Here is a 22,679-nt window from a genome sequence, read left to right on the forward strand (position 1 = left end):
TACATATTTATCTTTTTAATGATTGACAAAGTGTTTTGATGATTAACAAAATAAAGAGAATGAAAAGCAAACAAATATTCACAGAACATTCAACCTCAACTTTTCTGTCAATCATGTTATGTTGCTAGTTGTTGCTCTCATCTTCTTTTTTTCTAATATATAGTTTTTTTTCTAGAAATTCTTTAATAAAAAAGCGCGTAGCAATACCAAACGAGATCACAAATTATCAAGCTTAAACTGTCTTGAAAATTATATATTGTTGAGGCATAAGAGTACATATTTATCGTTTTAATGATTGATAAAGAGTTTTAATGATTAACAAAAATAAACTAAGAGAATGAAAAGCAAATAAATATTCACACCACATTCAACCTCAACTTCTTGTCAATCATGCTATGTTGCTAGTTGTTGTTCCTCATCTTTTTTTTAATATATTGTTTTTTCTAGAAATTCTTTAATAAAGAATATATATAGTTGAAACTAAGAGAGACTTTATAATTAAAACTTATATATGTCCTTTGCACGTAATTAATAGTACAAAATAAAATTATCAACTCATCCAACATAGATAAATTGTTATTTTCCATTTGCAAAATGGGAAATTTAAAACAAACATTAAAATTTTAAAAAAAAATCTAGAACTTAGTTTAATAGTTGTTTTGATTTTTATCATCATTAGTCTCCAAATTATCATCATCATTAATATTAGGTTCATCACACATGGGAGTTGTGTAGTAGAAAGGGCTAAGCACATATTTGAGCAAGTCCCGGTAAACCACCGTCGGACGGTGGAGCTTTACACCGGATTTTCCTCCGGCGAAGTCGGTGGCAATATTGCAAACAGGGTCAGGTGAAGAAACCAATCTCACAAAGCAATTTTGTGGCTTAATTGTTTTGCCATGACAAGTTTGGTTAACAATTAAGTCAAAAATTCCAGCTTCATCCGTGAGGTCACTTCCGTAATACATCACTCTTCTTCTCTCATCCAGACACGTCAGAGATACTATGCTACCTGCATAAGATTCGATGCAAGTTACAAAATGAATGTGATCTTATATGTTAAGTGTGACAAGACGGGTCAAAATGGGTCGAATTTATAAATAAGTTATTGTATGTCGTTGCTCAAGCATTAAGGGGTTGGTTGTTCGGCCAAAAATATTTATAACCTCTCGCCGATATACATAATATATACATATATTATACATTTGCCGATAATTTTTTGAGTGAACAACTATTTATATTAAATTTTCAAATTTTAATATAATAAGTAAAAATAAGTTAACCAATGGGTCATAATACAATTCACACAACTCTAATGTTATGCACTTCAATTCATCCCCATAGCATAAATTGATATTTTCAATCCGCCCAGGGCCAGCTCTATGCTTTGGGAAATAAGGCTTTTGCCTTAGGCCTCAAATTTTAGGGGCCCAAATTTTTATTAAGAATAAACTATGTGTTAAAATTTTTATAGAAAAAATTAATTATTTATTATAAAAAGTATATTTTAAAAAATATATTATTTTATCCACTTTTGCATTTTTTGTACTTTGTTAAAAATAACAATCAATAGTGAAGAGTGTTGAACGAAGTGAATTACAAATTCTTTTTTATTTCTTTTTAAACTTTAGTTTCAAGCATTACTACAAGCATATTAAAATGGGGTATACCAAGTCATCAACTTTTTGAGTCAAATTTTATGGTTCTAACTCTTATCTTTATTTAATATTTGTCAACTTATTACTTATAGAATTATGTTAACAATTCATATAATAATTGCCTCACTGAAAGGATGTTTTTTAATGTTGAATTGATAAAATCTTACCTAAAACTAATAACTGAAAAAACAATTTAAATACTAATAATTTTCATCTAAATAGTGTAAGAAAAATATATTTTTTTGAATAAATACATATATGAAGTTTGTTTATAATTTAGGCCTCAAACTAAAATTTTGCTTTAGGCCCCCAATAACATTGAGCCGCCCCTGAATTTATCCGCCCCATATAGATAATGTTTAATTTTATATTTTGCGTTCGCCCCACATAGATAGTGTTAAGAAAATCACGTAGACGATAGAGTTAAATATACACTTATGATTTATGTACCTATTCTTTGAATTAATTCAAAATTCGTAACGTCTAAATTCAGAATCTATCACGATAAATTACATACCTTTGATGGCTTTGGCACCATCAACCCATTCATTCCATCCTTGAGTACAATCTTGGCAAAGAACTTTGCCAGCAATATGCATAACATCCATTCCATCTGAGGCTTCAATAAAATTAGAAAACACCAAAATCAATGAGGCTATGAAAACAATCTTCATTTTCATAATTCTCACTTAATTTCTCTAAAGAATATTTGTTCAAAGATAAAAGATAACATGTATGTTTATGAATTTATATATATATATAGTGGTATTTACATAATTTTTAAAAGAATTTTTTAATAAGAGTTATATATGTCATGGAAGGTCACTACTTATGACGTGCAAACCATAATTTTGCATTACACCTAAACGCTTCTTTCTATGTGAATGGTGTATTAATTTAATATTCTGGTATTTCAATTTATGTGATATTTATTTTTTTATTAGTATATTTTTTTTAAAATAGTTATAATACATTTTTATATTTGAAAATAATTTAATTTTAAATTTTTATTTTATTTTTAATGAATGTTTTTAAGTCATACAAATATTATGTCATGTAATCATAGGGGAGCTAGCTAGAGTGTAGGTTACGAGTTCAGTTGAATGGAATAGGTTTGAAAGGTTTAAACTTTGCATTCGTCTTAAAAAGTTCATTATTGATCTGATTAACTTATTAATTTAGAACTTAATAACTTAAAATGATGAAAATCTCGATTGAAACCATAATCTTCACTCATGACTCCGCCAATGATCATGACTTCGCTTATTAATTAACTCATTTAATTTATAGAGCGTTTAAGATCCCACAAGTTTTAAGAGATAAGTTTTAAATTTTAAAACTTTGTATCGTTTAATTATATTACATAAATTGAAATAAAAGAAACAGCTAACAACATAAATTATTGCTGTTTCTAGAGGTATATTAAAAGAATAACTCTTAGATATTTGGTAATTTTTTTATCCCACAGATAATTTTAATTATTTGATTATAATTTGGATTATCAAAAAAAATAAAAGTAATTAAACTCACACAAAAGAATAAACCATGAGTGACTCTCACGATCTAAGTCAACCGTCTTTTATTCTAGTTTATTGGATTCTAAAATTTAGACAAAATAATTTTAACTAAAACTTCGGACAAGCTAAAATTTTAATTATGAATTTAGATGAACTCAATAATCTGCATTTGTCTTAAAAATTAAAATGTTCATTTAATATGCATATTATTAATTTAGGATTTGAGATCTTACAAAGACAAAAATTCCGACCGCATAAATTTGAATTTTTTGTCTATGCTTCCCAAATAATATTTGCGGGGAAATTTGGCAAATAGTGTTTGTCCATATAATTTGTCATTTTTTGGCAAATATTTTTGGCAAATATCCCAAATTTTCAAATACTAGTTTTTTCTAGTATTTGGGCCAAATCTCATTATTTGGGATCTTTTGAAAATTGAAATTTTACACCAAACTTTTATCTTTTACAAAAACACCATCTATAGTAGTTGTTTGTGTTGTATTACATAATTTTTTACGTGAACACCAAAGTAGTGATGAAATATTTAGTGAATATGAAAGTGATGATATGGTTGTTGATGAAAATGATGAACAATCGGTTAAGGGTAACAAAGTCATGTGCTTTGTCTACTTCACGATGTATGGAATGATGCTTGTTGCACTCACTCCAAACTACCACATTGCTCTAGTGTCATGGACACTACTTGTTATTTGTTGCAACGAAGATCCAATTGACTTGTAATACAATCTTATGGTTAGTTTTGATAGTTTTTACAACTTATGGGTATAAATCATATTTTTCTAAAAAGTGAAATATATTTCCCAAATACTATGACCAAACACATGGTGAAATTTCACCCAAATTTTCAACCAAATAATATTTGCCAAGAATATTTGGAAATCTATGGCCAAACGCTAGCTTAGAATGTTCATATCTTATAAGTGAGCATTACTTTCTCCGTTTAATTTTATGTATCATACCTTTTTTAGTTTATTTCAAGAAGAATGTTATACTTTTTATTAAAAACTAATTTACCAAGTTTAAATTTAAAAAAAAAAAATTGTTCCAAAATACTTAATGTTTTAGATTTCTATAAGTCATTTGTAACTTTCCTTTTATTTTATTTTTCAAATTTAACATTGTTGATCGCTGATGGTTAATTAAGTGAAACGTTAAAGAAAATAAAATGATAATATACTTAAATACCCTTATAATAAACACGATTTATCTCAAGAAAAAAGGAATGAAGTTTAAAAATTAGGCAAAGTACTGTGGGACAACAAACAAAAGCAAAAAGGAAATATGTCTCAATATATTAATTAAATACAATTCATAAGGTGCAACGTGAAGTCATAGTAATTTGATAATCTTTCCTTGATTTATTATCAATATTTTTTTATCGTTCACAATCGATATCTATTTTAGATGTCGAATAATATGAATTCGCGCTAAGAAATTTTACTTTAAAGATAAAATATTTTCTATCAAAAATGATTTTATATTTAGAATTTAAATCAGAGACCTCTTTTTAAGATGATTTGATAAAAAATTATTATTTATATTATGAGTAGAAGAAACTCTTTTTCACCTTGATTTATGATAATTATTATGCAAAATTGTGGGACAGGAAAGCACTTTTTTCAACCATTGGAATGTACTTCACATGAAGAAATTAGAAAGTGGACCATGGTTTTCAAAAAGTGTATATGATTAATAGAATAAAGTCTGTTTTTGGAAACAGTTAATTAATTATCAGTTAACAAAAAAAGAAAAAGGCCCAAATAAAAAGAAGAAGAAGAAGAAGAAATAACTCAATTAGTATTAATGTCAAAGGATTTAGTCGATTTCAAGAATTTCTTTATGGGTTTTTTTACTAATTAAATTTTTTTCTTAATAAGGCAGGCATTCTCGATTCATCAAGAAAATTCAATGAATTTTTCAATCACTATTAGTTACTATATTGCAACAAATCTTCTTTTTCTGCAACATTGCTTTTATGATCATAGGAGCACGGACCGAGATGGCTCAAACGGAAGTTACATTAAAAATTGCTTTCACATGATAGAATTTTCTCAAAAAATATCAAATTTTATGACCTTGATATTGAATCGTGAATCGAGCGTAAATTCAATTTTTAAAAAAAATATAATCATGTGAATTAGTGAGATCAATACTTTGCCAACTCATCAAAATCAAACTAACTAACTTAAAAAATGCCAGCAAATTTCAAGCACTTTAATTTTTTATTCATGGAAAAGTTGGTAGGGGAACATGATAGTTGAAACTCTAACAAGAAGTTAAAATAAAGTAAAACAAATTGAAGAAATAAACTTTTATTAACAATATAATCTCGTATGTTACAGATATTGCTATTTTTTCATATTATTTTCTTTTCTTTTTTTTTCTACAAAGGTAAATAAAACATAGTATTAAAGACCGCAAGGATAAAGTTGAATCTTGCTGAATTGAAGAACATATTCAAATTCATAGACAGTGCAACTATTCACAAAAAATTCCAAATTCTTCGTGTCTCGAATTATAATATCTTCTTGAAAATCATCGATGAATCGCTTGAAAAAAGAAGAAGACAAATATTTTCTTTGAACCTCGTATTTCAACTTCTCTTCGCCCACGTACACAATAAAAATTGTGTTCTTGCATTTCTTTTGTAATTTCTTGGCACTTATATGTTTTTTCTTGTTCTTATTCATGAACATCTCTTGAAACTTTTTGCATAAACCAAAAATTTCCATTGAATCTTTTTTAACGATGAGAAGAAAAATATTTTCTAAGTATTTTTTTCTAAAATTTAAGAGGGCATGTATATATAATGAGTTAAAAATTATAATCCTAATAAAATTAGGATCAGTTAATTAGACCGTCTACGTACATTCCAAATTCTTTTTGGTAATTTTTCTAATTACTTTTTTTTAAAATGTGGTTAACAAGTTAATCCCTTTTTTTTTGTCTAATTGTTATTATGGAAACAAGTATCCTAAAAAATAAAATAAACTATCCTTTTCGATTTGATATTTTTTATTAAAATTAGTTGGGTTTAAAAAATACTTTTCGATTTGGGTGACTTTTTTTAGTCAAATAGAAAAGATAAGTGACTTTCCTTATATACATATATATACAAAAAAAAAAAAAAACTAACTTTTCTCACTTATTTCACAACAAACTCGGGAAATTTTTGAAAGAATGTTGAACAATTATTACTTCAAATTTCTTATTTTGTTTTTATTTATTGTTGAAATGACTGATATGCACCTTGACTTTTAGATTTTTGTTCTTTCTTTTGCACTTGTCTCCTTGGATCATTTCGATTGCAACGATTCTCCGTACACACGTATTTACGTGTTATAACTTTAATTTACTATGACCTAGCATGATAAAATGCTCTTTGAGGACATTACTTATAAATCGAAATTGTAATGTGTTTTTAATGGGTTTTTTAAAGTAAATAATAGATTAATTAGTAGATTTCATTTCACAAATAGTATTCTACATCATATTCATAAATAAATAAGTTTTAGAAAAACATTGAATATATGAAATTTGAAAAATATTAAAATCTTGTACATTATATAAAGATGTGAGCTGGTTTGCCCAAAACTAAAAGATCTTTTGCATATAAGTGTGCATGATTTTAGCATTTTAGTATTACTTTCGCGATATGCAACAGAAACTAGCATCACTATTTTTTATTTCGATATTTTTTTTTCTCGATATAAATTAGTATTATCTTTTATTTTATAATTTTAAATTTGATTATGATAAAGACAAACAATAAATGTTGTTTTCTCAACTTATTGCATGAGTCTTTAGAAGGAATTTGAACAATTATGTCTTAAACAAAATTGATCAATGTAGAAATTTGTGTTGGACCTTTATTCTTGTTGTTATTTCTATTTTTGTGAACATCGTGCATATATGATCATATGAACATTTTCTTATCGGTTAAACTAAAAATTAAATCGTTAAGGATCAAAACCCGATTAAACAAAAATCGATAATAAATATCTTATTGGTTTGATTATCGGTTTAGCTTATTCATAAATCGAAAACTGGTAATTGATCCATGTTGCTCAAGTTATCCAATAAATATTGCCGAACTCGTGTTAAATCCTCTAAAAGTAATACGAAACACACTAAGCGATATAATCTTTCATTAAATAGAATAAAATAAATTGAAGAAATAAACTTTTATTAACAATATAATCTCGTATGTTACAAATATTGCTATTTTTTCTTACGCATATCTCTTAGTTTTTGCTTTTTCTTTTTCCCCATAAAAAAGGGGTGGGGGGTGGGGTAAAGTTGAATCTTGCTTAATTGAAGAACATATTCAAATTCATAGACAGTGCAATTATTTACGAAAAATTCTAAATTCTTCGTGTCTCGAATTATAATTTCTTCTTGAAAATCATCAACGAATTGCTTGAAAAAAAAAGAGCACAAATATTTCTTTGGAACCTCGTATTTCAACTTCTTTTCGCCCACGTACACAATAAATTTTTTGTTCTTGCATCTCTTTTGTAATTTCTTGGCACTTACAATATTCTTCTTATTTTTATAAATGAACATCTCTTGAAACCTTTTGCATAAACCAAAAATTTCCATTGTAATTTTTATAATGATTAGAAGAAAAAATAATTTTTTGAGTATTTTTCTAAAACTTTAGAGAGAGCGTATATATTATAAAGAGTTATTAAAATTCTAATCCTAATAGAAGTAGGATTAATTAAGTTTCCAAATTGTGTTTTTTGGGGTGGTCTAATTTTTCTAATTACTTTTTTTAAAGCGTGGCGTGGGTAACAAGTTAAATTATCCCCTCGGAATTTAATTAAGATTTTCGGACATTTAATTACCATATAAAAGGATTTTACTATTTTTTGGACAAAAAGATCAAGTGGCATATCATTAAAAAAAGAAACTTTCCTATTTGCTTGGCTCTTTGAGTGAAATAGTAAAAATAAAGTTACTTTTTTTTATATCCCTTGAGAAAAAAATAGAAAAGAAAAACTAAGTTTATTCACTTATTTTCAATAATTTGATAATCATTTAAACAATAAATTCGAAATTTTTGGAAGAATTTTGAAAATAAGCTGCTTCAAATTTCTTATTTTGTATTTATTTTTTTTTGGAAAAGACACTTTTGATTTTTTGTCCTTTCTTCTACACTCATCTTCTCGGCTCACTTTGAAGGCAAAGAATTTTCCTTAGGCGCACGTCTCAGCAATACAAAATGAATATTTTGCGTGATATAAGACGTTACAATGATCTAGCATGATAAAGTGCTCTCTAACAACATTATAAAAATGAAATTGTAATCTGTTTCTAATGATTATTTAAAAGTAGATTATTTAAATGTAAAAGTAAAGTAATAATTTAATTAGTATATTAATTTATACCCATTCATAAACAAAATAGATTATATAGTTTATGTATGATTAATTGAACATTAAGCTGGTTTGCCCGAGAGGTTAAGGGGGAAGACTTAAGATCTTCTGCACATAAGTGCGCATGGGTTCGAACCCCATAGCCAGCAAACTTTTATCACTTTTCTTTTTGATACGTTTAGTTAGTTTTTATTTTATTCATATTGAGGTCCACAAAGGTGATTTTATATTTGAGCTCGAACCAAATCTCTAGTTAAGAATGAAAAGTTAAGGTACTTACTATTCCACCAGATTACCAGAACCTTAATTTGTTAATTTGTTTGTCATATTTAGACTTCTCTGCTATAGAAATGACAAGACACAAAGATATATAATACATAGCTAGCAAATTAAATTTATCACTTTTTTTTATACGTTTAGTTAGTTTTTATTTTATTTGTATTGAGGTTCACAAATGTGACTTTATATTTGAACTATCTCTAGTTAAGGATGAAAAATTAAGGCACTTACTACTCCACCAGAACCTTAATTTGTTTGTCATATTTAGACTTCTCTGCTATAGAAATGACAAGACACAAAGATATATAATACATAGCTAGCAAAACTTTTATCACTTTTTTTTTATACGTTTAGTTAGTTTTTATTTTATTTGTATTGAGGTTCACAAAGGTGACTTTATATTTGAACGCGAACATGATATCTCTAGTTAAGGATGAAAAATTAAGGTACTTACTGCTCATTTGTTTGTTTGTCACATTTAGACTTCTCTGCTATAGAAATGAGAAGACACAAAGATAATAATAATAAAAAAACGCTCTTGGTCTCCTTTTGTCCTGACTAGGATGAAGAACTAACAAGGAATCTTTATATTTAACCATTCAAAATCAAGTGAGCGACTAAATTGAAAAAACATTTTGAAAAAAATTAATTGTTCATGCAATATACGATCAAACTAGTTACAATGATAACATTTGCTTGGAAATTTCATGGCTACTAATTACTATATTGATACGTTGGTATATATGTTACTGATATTTGACATTTAAATCTCATTTAGCTTGTTATAAAAAATAGATATGCTAAAAAAATGGTTGAGTGAATTTGTGAATCAAGAAGAAGGAATATATTTGTTAACCAATTTAACCTAGAACAAAAAGAGTGGATTATAATAAGCTATAATGAAATAATTTTATTACAAATAACTATTTTAACGAGGTCTGATTGTAGTCCCTATAATAGAAATAAGCTACCTCACTATTTACCCATTGTTTGAATAAGTTGTTGGTATACCTTGAGCATTTAACTTTCCTATATACAAAAAGAAGTCAAGCTAACATAAATAAATATATTCGTAATCATTAATCAGATTAGATAAACAAGATACTCATAATTCAAAACTTCATTATTACGATTCAAATCTAGAAGTGTATTGCTAATTAGCCTGTGATGATAGTATTTAATTTGAATAAGTTGGGAAATTAAGTCTAAATTGGATGTATTAAATTATGGGACAAGTAATCTTTTGAAAACTCAAAATTTTGTTCACTTGATCATGTTTGTCAAAACTTATACTCAAATTATGGAAAATGTTTTGGAAAATAGGCTCTACTTAATTTTGAAGCCACGTAGATTATATGAAAGAATGGTGAATGTATAAGTGTTTTCTTTTTTCATACAAAATATCCCTTCCAAATAATTAGTTGGATTGGTTTATATATTTAACAAAACATATAATCACTGTATTTTTTATAATAAAGAAGAAAGAGAACTTGGAATTCGAGATAGAGCCAAAATTTAAAATTTATGAAATCTGAATTGTTATATTTCATTTTAGTTATTGAGTTCGTGATTAAAATATTTGTGCATATTTACAAATAGATTTTCTAATACACATTATCAATGTCTCGTTATATGCTTAATTGAAAAAATAGTGCAAGTTTTGTTATATCGAAACCTAAATGTTATGTTAACAACTTTCAAATGTTATTTTTCCAACGCATTATCTTCTGAGAAATATAGTCATAAAGATGCACGTATTAAAAGGAAAAAAAATTTGCTCGAAAATAACACTCGAAAGTAAAAAAGTGAAATTCATTTGAAAGAGTTTAATGGTCTTAAAAATAATTCAGGTAGAGTACTCTCTTATGAAATAACTAAAATAGAAAATTTAGGATTTGAACAAAGTTATTAAATTAATCTTAAATTTCTAATTCGTAAGTGATACTCTATAAATTACAAATATTAAAGAATATTACTGTCCTTTTAATAAAAATGAGTACTAAATATTTTTTTAAAACTTGAAAAATCATAAATAGTAGAAAGTTGGTCTTTGCCTTCTCATTAATTGTTTATTACGAGGATATATATATATATATATATATATATATATATATATTTCTACAACTTTGAAAGAATATAAAAAAATATTTGTAGATCTTGCAAAAAATATTTTTATTCTGAATGTTGGTCTTTGCCTTCTAATAAATTAGTCAACTGTCAACATTGTGTCTCCTGCCTATTGTTATTTTATATTTTTCACATAATATTTTTTAAATTTTATTTTATATGCAGTTAAATGAGATGTGATTGTGATCTAACAAATAAAATAATCTTAAGGTAATATGGTGCCCAAAGTACTACGGATTTACATAAATTTGGAAAATAATTAATAGGTAGGGTGGTCAACTTAGAGGGCGTCCGCCTTCAATTTAGAATTTATATGTGTCTTTGAAAATTTGATGGTTTTTCGCCTCAATCTAGTTTCAACAACTCTCGTTCGTCCACATCTTCTCTTTGTTTTTCGTGCCTTTAACAAGTTAGAAACAACGTTCGAAAATATCAAATATTTGATTATTCTATCATATCTATAATTGAACTGTGTTACATCTTTTAAGGAAGTGTGATATAGACAATCCATCTTAACACGAACATTAATGACCTCTTTTACGACTCAACTTTGTAACTTATAAATTACACGAAAATAATTTTACTTTTATTTCAAAACTCATCTCGACTAACAAATTAAATGTGCATTTTGAATAACTCCAAAATCCAATTAAAATGTAGGGCCAAAATTTACTCCCTTTTACTGTTTTGTACATGTCCTCGTGCCTATTGTTGTCTGCCCACTTAATTTTTTATTTGTTAAAATAAAATAATATAGATTTTCAACATTTTCTTTATAAAATTTTGTGACTTATGTAAATGTTTTTATACTATTTCATTTTCAAAGCTAGAACACGAAATTAGATTGTTAATTTATTTGTTTGACTAATTTAAATTTACGTTAACTTACATAATATTAGTTAAAAATGAAAAATATAGTCCCAATTAAAATATCTTCATTTTCGATGGTCGAATATGAAATTAATTAAAAGACAGATTTGTTTTTCTTCGTATTAAACCTTTATCCATAATTAACTTTATGCTAGTATTATACTATCAAACAATATTCCTCAAATCAATGATTCGTAAAAGAAAAAGGACGCAAAAAAAGGGAAAAAGAGATTTCATTTACTCGCAAAAATTGAAACTCAAATAATTTTATTCGTGATTGATTTGAATTTGTAGTGCATATGATTCATTAAAAGAGAAAATGCTCTGTATTAAAAGTTTTTCACTTTTAAAGCACAAATGCAAGACTAGTTAACTTATTTTTTTATTTTTAATTCAGTGTTTGATATCTACATTGAAATTCGATTAAATTCAAATTTACCCCAAAAAGTTCCATATTTGAAGTAAAAATGTTACCTAACAAAGACAACTTTACATTAAAAGGGACTCAAACCCGAAACTTCCAATTAAGAATTAAGAAATACTTACGCCTCTGTCACAAAGTCGTGATGGTAGCCTTATCCATAATCAACTTTATGCTATTGCCTATGTATCACATAGTATTCCACAAATCAATTATTTCATAAAAAAGAGGGGGGAAGAAGTTTCAATTTACTTGTAAAGTATAAACTCAAAATAGTTTCTCAACTTTTTCCTACGTAATTTCATAAGGTTAGCACACGGCAAAAAAAGCGTATGAAATACGCACTCATCTTTTGACATTGATCCCACTCATGACCTCTATCCACATTATCAAGAGCGGAGAGTCCGATAAAATCGAGGGGTTCATTCAATTTTTTCGTAACAAACTATTTTATTTATTATGATTAAAATTATGTCTTTGTGTATATATAATAAATATTAAATCTCTTTCAATTTTTCATGTGTTTACTTGTTCATATTTTGAACCTCCTATATGAAAATTCTAACTCTATCACTGTCCATTTTGACATTCTGCTTCACTTCATGACTAATTTTTACTTGTGTATGTTCTCAAGTAAAAATTACATAAATAAGTTAACCACTTCAAATATATCTTTTTTTAAAAAAAATAATATATTTTAGTCCGTGTAAACTATAAAATTTGCTTAGTCTAAAGGTTGATGTGTATAACTAAGATGTATTTTATATAGTTAATTTATTTATGTAATGAGTGTTTTTTTTCAAAATTTGAGTTTGAGTCTAAAGTATTTAGTACGAGTACTGTATTATGTACTTAGATGCTCAATAGAAACGAGACGTAATTGAGGTGAAATTTACATGAACAAGATTTTATGTAATGAGTGTTCTTTTTCAAAATTTGAGTTTTGAGTCTAAAGTATTTAATACGAGTATTGTATTATGTGCTGAGATTTTCAATAAAAACGAGATGTAATTGAAGTGAAATTTACATGAACATGAACGATGAAAAACAAAATTCCCAATATACCCTTGTAACAACTCTCTAATCAAGCATGCACACAAGCCCCATTTTTGACAGTTCAGTGGCTCCACCATTTGATTACTCACTGTCTTTATACACTAATAATAACAGTATATATTTATTTATTTTTACCGTGGTTTCCGGGCGTCGCTTTGCGAACCCGACTAATAATAACAGTATATAAAGTGTTGTTGTTCATGTAATTTGCATTTTTTTTCAGTACTCACATAAACAAAAACATAAAAACAAGACAGCCTCTTTTCTCTCTCTTGAAAGCACAAATCCCAAATAAAGATTACTGTTTTTGTTCTTGTTCTTGTTCATCCATTTTGTTGTTAAAAATCCAATCTTTTTAGTGTTTCTTGAAGTGGGTTGTACTTATATTTGTATAATTTGTAGAATTTCATACATATTTTAGCTTTTTTCAAGAACTTGTTTTTTTTTTATGGGATGTCTGGCATGAAGTTGTTGACTGTTGTTTTGGTGGTGGCTGCCGCCGCCGCCTCTTTGGTGGACGCCGGAGCTGAGAAATTGCCGGCGGGGGTGCTTAGTTTGGAGAGGATTTTTCCGGTGAATGGGAAAGTGGAGCTGGAGGAACTTAGAGCTAGGGATAAAGCTAGACATGCTCGAATGTTGCAGAGTTTTGGTGGTGGTATTGTTGATTTTCCTGTTGTCGGTTCCTCTGACCCTTATCTTGTCGGGTAATTGTTTCACCATGTTTCTTGATTTTGAGAGTTTTGGTTGGTTGATATTGAAAGTTTTGATGGGGAAGTTTGGTTCTTTATGAAGTTTAAACTTGAACTTTCTGTGAAATGTGTGGAAATCATGGCCTATAGTGTGTTTTGTGTTATTTGCTTTGTGAATTTGGTGTCATGAAGTGTGAGGTAAATTGTCTGTTCTTTGGTTTGAGGATTTAAGGATTTGAGAATTGAACTTACATCTCTATGAATTCTGTTTGAGATATTGATATTCAATCTAAAGTACTAGTAGGTGAGTTCTTCCTGTTTATCCTAGAGTTACCCGTTACTTGCGCTGGTGGGAGGTAGTAGAGGTGTGGAAAAGCTGGTCAGAAAATCATGGTTATGGGAAATTTTTCAGTGTATTGAAGTACCCGTAGTGCAACGAATTGTATCATGCTGTTTTTCTTTTCTAGGTGGTTGTCAATTGGATGTTGATGTTAATGTTGATGTAGTAGTGATAGTACTGTTTGCTTCAAATTGTGTTGTTTCCTATTCTGATGTAAGATATTGAAGTAAGAATGATAAATTTTGTGTTGCTAAAAGCCTAAAAATACGAACATTAGCTATATCGTTTCAGTCTTGGCATTTGCCTTCTGCTATTTAAGGATGACGGGCAATGCTATTGATTTTGAGGGCTTACTATACTATGTAGATGTATATGTCGTTCTACACTATCAGTTTTGTTGACCATCATCTCTCTTTCTCTCGTTTTATACTTTTGTTGTGTTTGTAGCCTTTATTTTACAAAAGTGAGACTGGGAACTCCGCCAAGAGAATATAATGTGCAGATTGATACTGGCAGTGATATCCTGTGGGTCACCTGCAGTTCCTGTGACGATTGTCCTCGAACAAGTGGACTTGGGGTAACTCATCCTCCCTTCATCTTGTTATGAATGTTTACTCCCATAAAAAAGTGTGGTAAAAAGAATTACCTTCTGTTACAAGCTTCTGACAGTGTTATGTGCACGCAGGTTGAACTCAACTTCTATGATGCTACAGTCTCATCAACTGCTTCTCCCATTTCTTGTGGGGACCAAGTGTGCGCCTCTATAGTTCAAACTACCTCTGCTGAGTGCTCTACAGAAACCAATCAGTGTGGTTACACCTTTCAGTATGGAGATGGGAGTGGCACCACTGGTCATTATGTAGCCGATTTATTATATTTCGATACAGTCCTGGGAACCTCGTTGATTGCCAACTCTTCAGCACCAATTGTTTTTGGGTGAGCAGCTATTTCTTAGATAAGACTGTAAGCACGTCTACTCGTGTGAACCAAATCATCAATATCTATTTTTGTTTTTAGAATATCAATCAACAATATCTATTACTGAACGAAGAAAAGATCCTGGAGTACTAGATAGGTATAATTAGAAGAATAAGCTATGGATAAGTTAGAAGTAATCGAAGTTAGACATGTGATGGAAATCTGTTGTTAGATATACCATATGTTGCATATAAAACGAGTATCAACAGACTTCTCATGTATAACTTAATTGGGTTTGCATTTATTAAAAAATCTTCTATTTCCTTCATTCTTTTTGATTTATTTAATTATTTTTCTTTATCTGATGAGCTCAGTTTTGTTTGATCATTGAGATGCAAAAGAAGGATCGTCTCAATCTCATAACTGATCAAGTTTTGTAACTAGGTATCACCTTAGTTCACTCCAACACACCTCATCTTCACCTCACCCACCATAGCCCCCACCGCTACACCCCACCTCCACCTCTCATAATAATTATCTAAATTGTATACAAATGCTTTTAGGATTATATTTTTTTGCTTACGTACTGAATACAAGAAAATAAGAAAGAAATCCACTTATTTTCCTCAACATTTTCCATGGAAAACTTTTCCCTTTGTACCGAACACACCCTTGATGTAATGCTTTTGACGTGCTTCGGTGCTTGTATCCTTTAGATCATCATTATTCTATCATGGCCTTAGCTTCTACTCTTTTGCTTTTTTATCTTTCTCTTATAGATGTGGCTTTAGCTGAATGCATATTCCTTTTACCCAAAGCTTATACTTGTATCTGAATCAAAACAGGTGCAGCACCTCTCAGTCTGGGGACTTGACCAAGACGGACAGAGCAATTGATGGGATTTTTGGGTTTGGTCAACAGGGACTTTCAGTAATATCTCAATTGTCTTCTCGTGGGATTACTCCTAAAGTATTTTCACATTGCTTGAAAGGAGAGGGAAATGGTGGAGGTATACTAGTCCTTGGTGAGATTTTGGATCCGAGAATCGTATATAGTCCCCTTGTTCCGTCACAGTACGTATTGTTACAGTACAATGAAGTTTCTATTCTTGCTTATGACGGATATAGAGATTCTAATAGTTTCATCTTTAATGTGCCTTGTGCTACATGATCTAGCAGTTGTGTTCTTGATAGTTTATGATTCATCTTGAGCATGTGAATTGTACCAAAATCATTTCATGCTTTCTACATCCTGAGTTTTATGTTACTTTATCCATATATTTTTTTTTCCGCATATATAGATTCATAGTCTTGGGTTCTTGCGAAGATGATACCAATGAAGCTTTACTATGTACACATATAACTCAAAAATTATGTGAGATCCTTATTCAGTGTTCTCATTGTTATTTTCTCTCTATTCTCCACAAATAGAATAGTCGATGTATGGACACACATGTTCCCTAATTAATATTAAACAGCACTCACTTTCAACCATTTACTTAAAATAAGCATGTCAGGTTAAACTAGGACTATCAAACTGAGAAGGAGGGACCGGAGTATCATATCCTGGTTCTGTGTATTTTTATGTTTTTTCTACATTATTCGTTTTTCAACTATAAGAACGGAAAAAAACAACAAAAAAAGCTATAAGCACGGGGATGGGATGGGCACCAGGAAAGAAAATGGTCTTTAGCTAGCTTTATTTATCCGCTCTCCACTCTTGCAGAGCGCATTACAATGTATATCTGCAGAGCATTGCTGTTAATGGACAGTTGGTGCCTGTTGATCCATCAGTGTTTGCAACATCTGGCAATCGAGGAACTATTGTGGATTCTGGTACAACTTTGTCTTATATTGCCGCAGAAGCTTATGATCCCTTTGTCAGTGCTGTAAGTTCTGCAATTACTCTCTCCTTCTCAACTTGAATGTCCAACTGCTCTCTATATCTATACCAAAATTATATCCACATCTCTTAATTGGGATAATCTGACCACATACTTGTCAACAAAATCTGACTGCATATTTTTTAGAGAACAAAGTTGTGCAGGTCCATAGTGTACATTATAATGTATTCACTTCTAATCTCTTCAACTAGAGAACAAAAATAAAACCAACATTCACGCCATTGTTATTAAACGGTTCATATCCTGAACTCTACTATTAACTCTTGTTCCAATTCAAAAGGACAATAAAGTAGCAATAAACTGTGTTGTCCGTTTTATTGTGGATTGTGTATATCTTTTATAAGTTTGTATAATATTCTATATGAAAGGATAACCTGCAACCATACAGTGTTTGTTACCTTTTACTTCTGGGGATAAAAATAACATTTTGACTTGATGACCTTCAATTAAAGTCTACTCCAACTCCAAAAAGGGCAGCCCAGTGCACTTAGCTCCTGCTACGCGCAGGGTCCGGGGAAGGGCCGGACCGCAAGGGTCTAATGTACGTAGCCTAACCCTGCATAAGTCTACTCCAACTCCACTTATGTTAAACGTGATATGGATTTAGGCTCAAGTATCCACATAATAATATAATGTTTTCTTTTACTGGACTATGGAAGAGTAGATTAAACTTTGTTTTTTCGTTTATCCTGATCAAAATAGTTCATAACCCTACTTAAGTCAACACTGGGGAATGTGCCTTTACTAAGAAGGTTATAGCTGATTTAGCATTTATCCTGAAAATTGTTTTTATCATATATCTGCAGATAACTGCTGCTGTTTCACAATCAACTAGGCCAATCATCTCACGAACAAAACCGTGCTTTCTAGTGTCCTCAAGGTTCATTCTTCTATAGTTGAATAGATATTTACTTTGAGGCTTGATTTCTTAACAACAAAAATACCTTTACCCAACTGCTTTGGTGACTCGAATGTGACAACCTTTTTCTTTCTGAAACAGCATAGCTGAGATATTTCCCCCAGTTTCTTTGAACTTCGATGGTGGCGCATCAATGGCTTTAAGACCAGCAGACTACCTTGTGCATATGGGCTTTGTTGTGAGTACCGGTATCTGTATTTGTGTTTGAATGTCTTCTTGAAATATCATCTGAGACTATATCAACAATGCTATAATGCTGCCCTATTGTCTTTTTAATGAATTACAAATCTAAACAGTAAGTGACTCAATTGAATGTTTCTAACAGGAAGGCGCTGCTATGTGGTGCATAGGCTTTGAAAAACAAGATCAAGGTGTAACAATTTTAGGAGGTTGGTTCCTTATTTACTATAACATCTATGCCTAAACCGTGAGCTGGTTTCATGATTAATTTATCAACAAATCTGCTAGGATTATGGTTACTTCTCATATATTCTGCATCATTCCGTGCGTTAGTGTCTTTGTGGGTGCTTAAGCATTCCATCACTCAACCAACTAAAATATAACTTGGTGATTGTCTGCTTAAACAGAATCGTGTACCTTGTTAATTGTATGCTTGGATAAAATCATCATTCGTGCAGTATTGATGTTGATGAAACATGGCCATCCATTTTCTATTAGATATTAGGACATAATTTTGCAATTTGAAAGTTTGTAGCTAGAAAATTTCAGTCCCTTGGTCTTTTCCTTTTTAGCATCAGTTCTTTTATTATGGTTGATCAGAAGATAGGTATACTTGCGGTACCAGTGATTGGGTTAGATATGTTCCAAAGTATGATGCGAAATTCATATATCCAGTTTTGCCTAGTCTTCCGTTTTTTATGTCAAATTTACTTGCTTTGGGTTCATTTGCTATTGGTTAGAACGCTCAAAGGTGGATCCAGGATTTGAAGTTTTTTATGGGTTCTGGATTCTAGTCCTTTTGAGTCACTCACTGGGTTCGAAATTATATATCTGTACGTATTAAATGAATTTTAAGACAAATATATGATTAGGACCAAAGCTTCTAGGTTCTGCTAAACCCTTACTTTCTACTCTACCTCCGCCTCTTAGAATGCTACATTGTTTTTGTTGATCCCAAGTGTTCTAAACATCTCGGAGCATTACAAAGATATCTATTGTAGCTTATTAAACTGAAAGGTGGGTGTGGGACGGTTCTAAATCTTTCAAAGGCCGTGATTGCTACTTTGATGTTGAAGACATCAGATGTGGAATTCATTGAAAGTTAATACATTGAAAGGTGTGTTCGACTGGATACATGACTGCACTCCTAAACTAAGGTTGGAGTTGCATCAAATGGGCCTATTTCTAAAGGACATTCTCATTCATGACCTCAAGATTTTATGTTTAGAACACGTTTACTAGACAGGGTGCACTGTTCTCATTCATCTTTAGTAATCATGCTGGTTGAAAAATAATTTAAGGGGTGGGTGAGTTTGTTGGCAATCAGAGGCTTCTGGTTGAAAACTAGATTTAAGGGGTAGGCAAGAGTTTTGACCATCAAATGTGTGGAGCACTTGTGAAAGTAGAAATAAGTCAAGTCTATTACGTAGTTATAAACAACTTCGATAACACATTTTTTTTTTTAATCAGCACAAAAAGCATACTTCTTAGACATCCAAACTAGGAACCTTCTGTATGATCTGTTGTTCCTGGTCGATTTTGACTTTTAACTCGTCTGAAATGGGTGCCATAGGCACTAGGATTAAGTTAACCACGAGTTTCGAGTTGTGTTATGTTCTTTCTTTTTCCTTCCCCTGCTGGCTAAAACAACTTGAAGAGCTGAGTTCCAAACTGCTTCAAGGTGTAGCTCTATTATTCATGCCTGCTAACTTCTTAGTGAGTGTTCGATCCCTAATCCTCTCTCTTTCCAACTTGCACATGCACACTCACACACATATATGCAAGACATCTACAGTAACATAATTTATGAGAAAATTTAAGTGAAAGGTATTAAACACTGTCTATTTCTTGTTTGCGTGTATATATAAAGTCTAAACCGAGCACAATGTTATGCCAACGTTAAGTGAACTATGTATTGATCTTCTATTTTTGTTTAGGTTGCGGGGTGTGGGTGTGGGGGGGGGGGTGTGTGTGTGTGGTTATGTCCGTGTTATGTGTGAGTCTTTACTTAGTTATCTGGTAGGATAAATGGTGAGGTTTCATGATGCATGCTAACTGCAGATGACAGTGTTAATTAGCAAAATTAATCAAATCTCCATGGTGAAGTACTCTATATAGCAAGTTTTTAGAATAAGTACATGCAAGACACTATCTAGAAAATGCAAGTTCACTTTGCATCCCTGCCTAAAAAGTATTAAATGTGAAGCGATAGTAGATAGAATTATGGTGCCTTGATGCAGACAATCAAGTTATCTGCGCTCAAATCTTCCAGTAGAATAGCGAAATTTCGAGGAGGAAAGGACACAAAAAACTAAAACATGTTGGTTGAGATGAAAGAGTGTTGCGTGATTGTTCATTGTTGGTTGAGGATAGAATGATTCCCAGCAAATTGAAAATAAGTTAGTATAACAGTTTTGGGACCAATAATAATAATATATAATGAGTGGACATGTAAAGAGTGAACATTACATGTCCACTAATTGAGTGTCGTAAAAATGTGGATGTTAGATGGTCCTGCAATCATACAAATTAGTTGAAAAGGCTTGATTTTGTACTACTGAGTCCAGTGTTTGTCAGGAGTCTTTATAATTTCATTAGAGATACTTTTGTTAGTGTTGGTATAAGTTTGATGTAGAGTACTCCTAATTTGTCTTAAACTAAAAATGTGTTAAATGTGCTAAAATGTCCTCTGAATCCGGTGGTCTTAAAAATGCCAGGTAGGATGTTGGAATTAAGGTGTTACTAAATGTAGAAGTGACATTCTTTTTGAAGTAGACTTCCGTAAGACACATAAGTTGAAATAGGGGGAGTATCTACTATTGGAATGAAATAGGTCAAACAGAGCAGAATGGTCACATATGATTTATATATTAGACCTTAACTAGCTTGGAACAGAGACATAATTGAGTAACTAGTTTGGAACAGAGTGAAATTGATCTATTGATATGTGTCCTGAGTGCAAGATTTATTTGTCATGCATATGCCTTTGAGCTTTCTTCCTCTTCCCTCGTAGACATTCTTCTAAATTTGGCTATTCAATTGATCTTCTGGTTTATCGGTATAAAATCCCATGTTAGCTTAAGTTAGGAGATTTAACCTTTTAACACCACTAGCCCAAGGTGAACCGTTTCCACGAATCAACTTTTCTATATGATCTAAAAGTATAAATGCTCAAAAAATTTCCATTTATTCTTTGGCATTTGAACCTTTTATTCCTTGTGAGTTGACTTATTGCATTGCCCTGCTTCTTCATTTCTCCAAGTATTCCGTATCTATAGATAAACAAGAAATCTAGGTTGAACTTACTGTATTTTTTATTATTTTTTTCAGATCTTGTTCTGAAAGACAAAATCATTGTGTATGACTTGGCTCGGCAAAGGATTGGGTGGACAGATTATGATTGTAAGTACCCTCTTCTCATATCTGATGTTTATTATTTTTCCACTCTACTTTTTTTGTGGGGTTTTTTCTCTTTGTGCGGCATGGCTTGCTTCCTCGGTTCTTCCCTCTGAATTTGTTCTTTATTCTTGATGTTTCTCATGACTAATGTCTTTGTCATAGGTTCCTCATCTGTGAATGTGTCCATAACCTCTGGCAAGGGTGAATTTATCAACGCTGGACAGTTGAGCATGAACGGTGCATCAGGCTGTGCAATGTTCAGTCTGCAGCACACGAGAGCTAGTGCTCTTCTGCTATTAGTGGTGCTTATGATTGGTTCCTCATTTTTAACTTAATTCAGTTTTGACCACCTTTGGTAATTTATTAGTTTGCCAACTAATATTACTGTAGTTGGCTAGGAATTGTGTCATTACTAAATTCCTCCCTGAGCTTATTCCTGTCTCATTGAGGCCTCTACCTTCATTCTGACCTCAAAAAGATTCGTCCTTTAGATGTCTCTGTCCTGACTTGCACATGTATAGAAGAAGAGGCCTCTACGTTCGTTCTGACCTCAAAAAGATATTTCCTTTAGATGTCTCTATCGTGACTCGCCATGTAAATAACCTCTTAGTGAAGGAGGGTAAAGTGAAGATGCGTGACTAGAGGCGAGACGAGAGCAATTTGTGCTTTTTGCTTCATATTGGTCAAGCTATTGTAGAAGTATTATTTTTTCTTTCAAGGCCTGGACTTCTTGTCAAACACTGGTTTCTCTGTATGCACATTGCATCATTGTAAAAGCAATTTGCTGCTTGTTAAAATTTTCAGTTCTTATTTGTCTTATTGGCAGTGTAACACATTTTAGAATGTTTCAGTATAATGGAAATTGTTGAGTACTATACTAATCTGCTCCCCCACCCAACCCTCCAGGGCTCTCGTATAACTTTGTGGACTCATTATTTATACTCCATTTCAGTTTAGATGCATTTAACTATAAATGTTTCGCTTTACCTTTAACGAGAAGT

At 30.8% G+C, this 22,679-nt stretch overlaps 2 protein-coding genes and 1 non-coding gene across 3 annotated transcripts; 2 read left to right on the forward strand and 1 right to left on the reverse strand.

Annotated features, from left to right (window-relative positions):
* Positions 1-472: 472 nt before the first annotated feature.
* LOC125824549 (pistil-specific extensin-like protein) lies at positions 473-2,391 on the reverse strand. The gene is made up of 2 exons (XM_049503955.1): positions 2,176-2,391; positions 473-1,012 (listed from the first exon to the last, which is right to left on the reverse strand). The coding sequence occupies exons 1-2, from the start codon at positions 2,336-2,338 to the stop codon at positions 648-650; spliced, it is 528 nt and encodes a 175-aa protein (XP_049359912.1). The 5' UTR covers positions 2,339-2,391; the 3' UTR covers positions 473-647.
* Positions 2,392-8,643: 6,252 nt separating this feature from the next.
* Positions 8,644-8,726, forward strand: TRNAL-UAA (transfer RNA leucine (anticodon UAA)). Its single transcript has one exon. It is a non-coding gene; the product is annotated as a tRNA-Leu (tRNA).
* Positions 8,727-13,510: 4,784 nt separating this feature from the next.
* Positions 13,511-22,465, forward strand: LOC125826016 (aspartic proteinase 36-like). Its single transcript, XM_049505316.1, has 10 exons — positions 13,511-14,034; positions 14,807-14,936; positions 15,045-15,295; positions 16,123-16,350; positions 17,003-17,165; positions 17,987-18,060; positions 18,181-18,277; positions 18,425-18,488; positions 21,610-21,681; positions 21,841-22,465. Exons 1-10 carry the CDS (start codon positions 13,784-13,786, stop codon positions 22,011-22,013), a joined length of 1,503 nt encoding a protein of 500 aa, XP_049361273.1. The 5' UTR covers positions 13,511-13,783; the 3' UTR covers positions 22,014-22,465.
* The last annotated feature ends 214 nt before the right edge of the window (positions 22,466-22,679 follow it).

This window comes from Solanum verrucosum, unplaced genomic scaffold (genome assembly GCF_900185275.1).
Source record: "Solanum verrucosum unplaced genomic scaffold, falcon-dt-bn FXZP01000125.1, whole genome shotgun sequence".
NCBI lineage: Eukaryota > Viridiplantae > Streptophyta > Magnoliopsida > Solanales > Solanaceae > Solanum > Solanum verrucosum.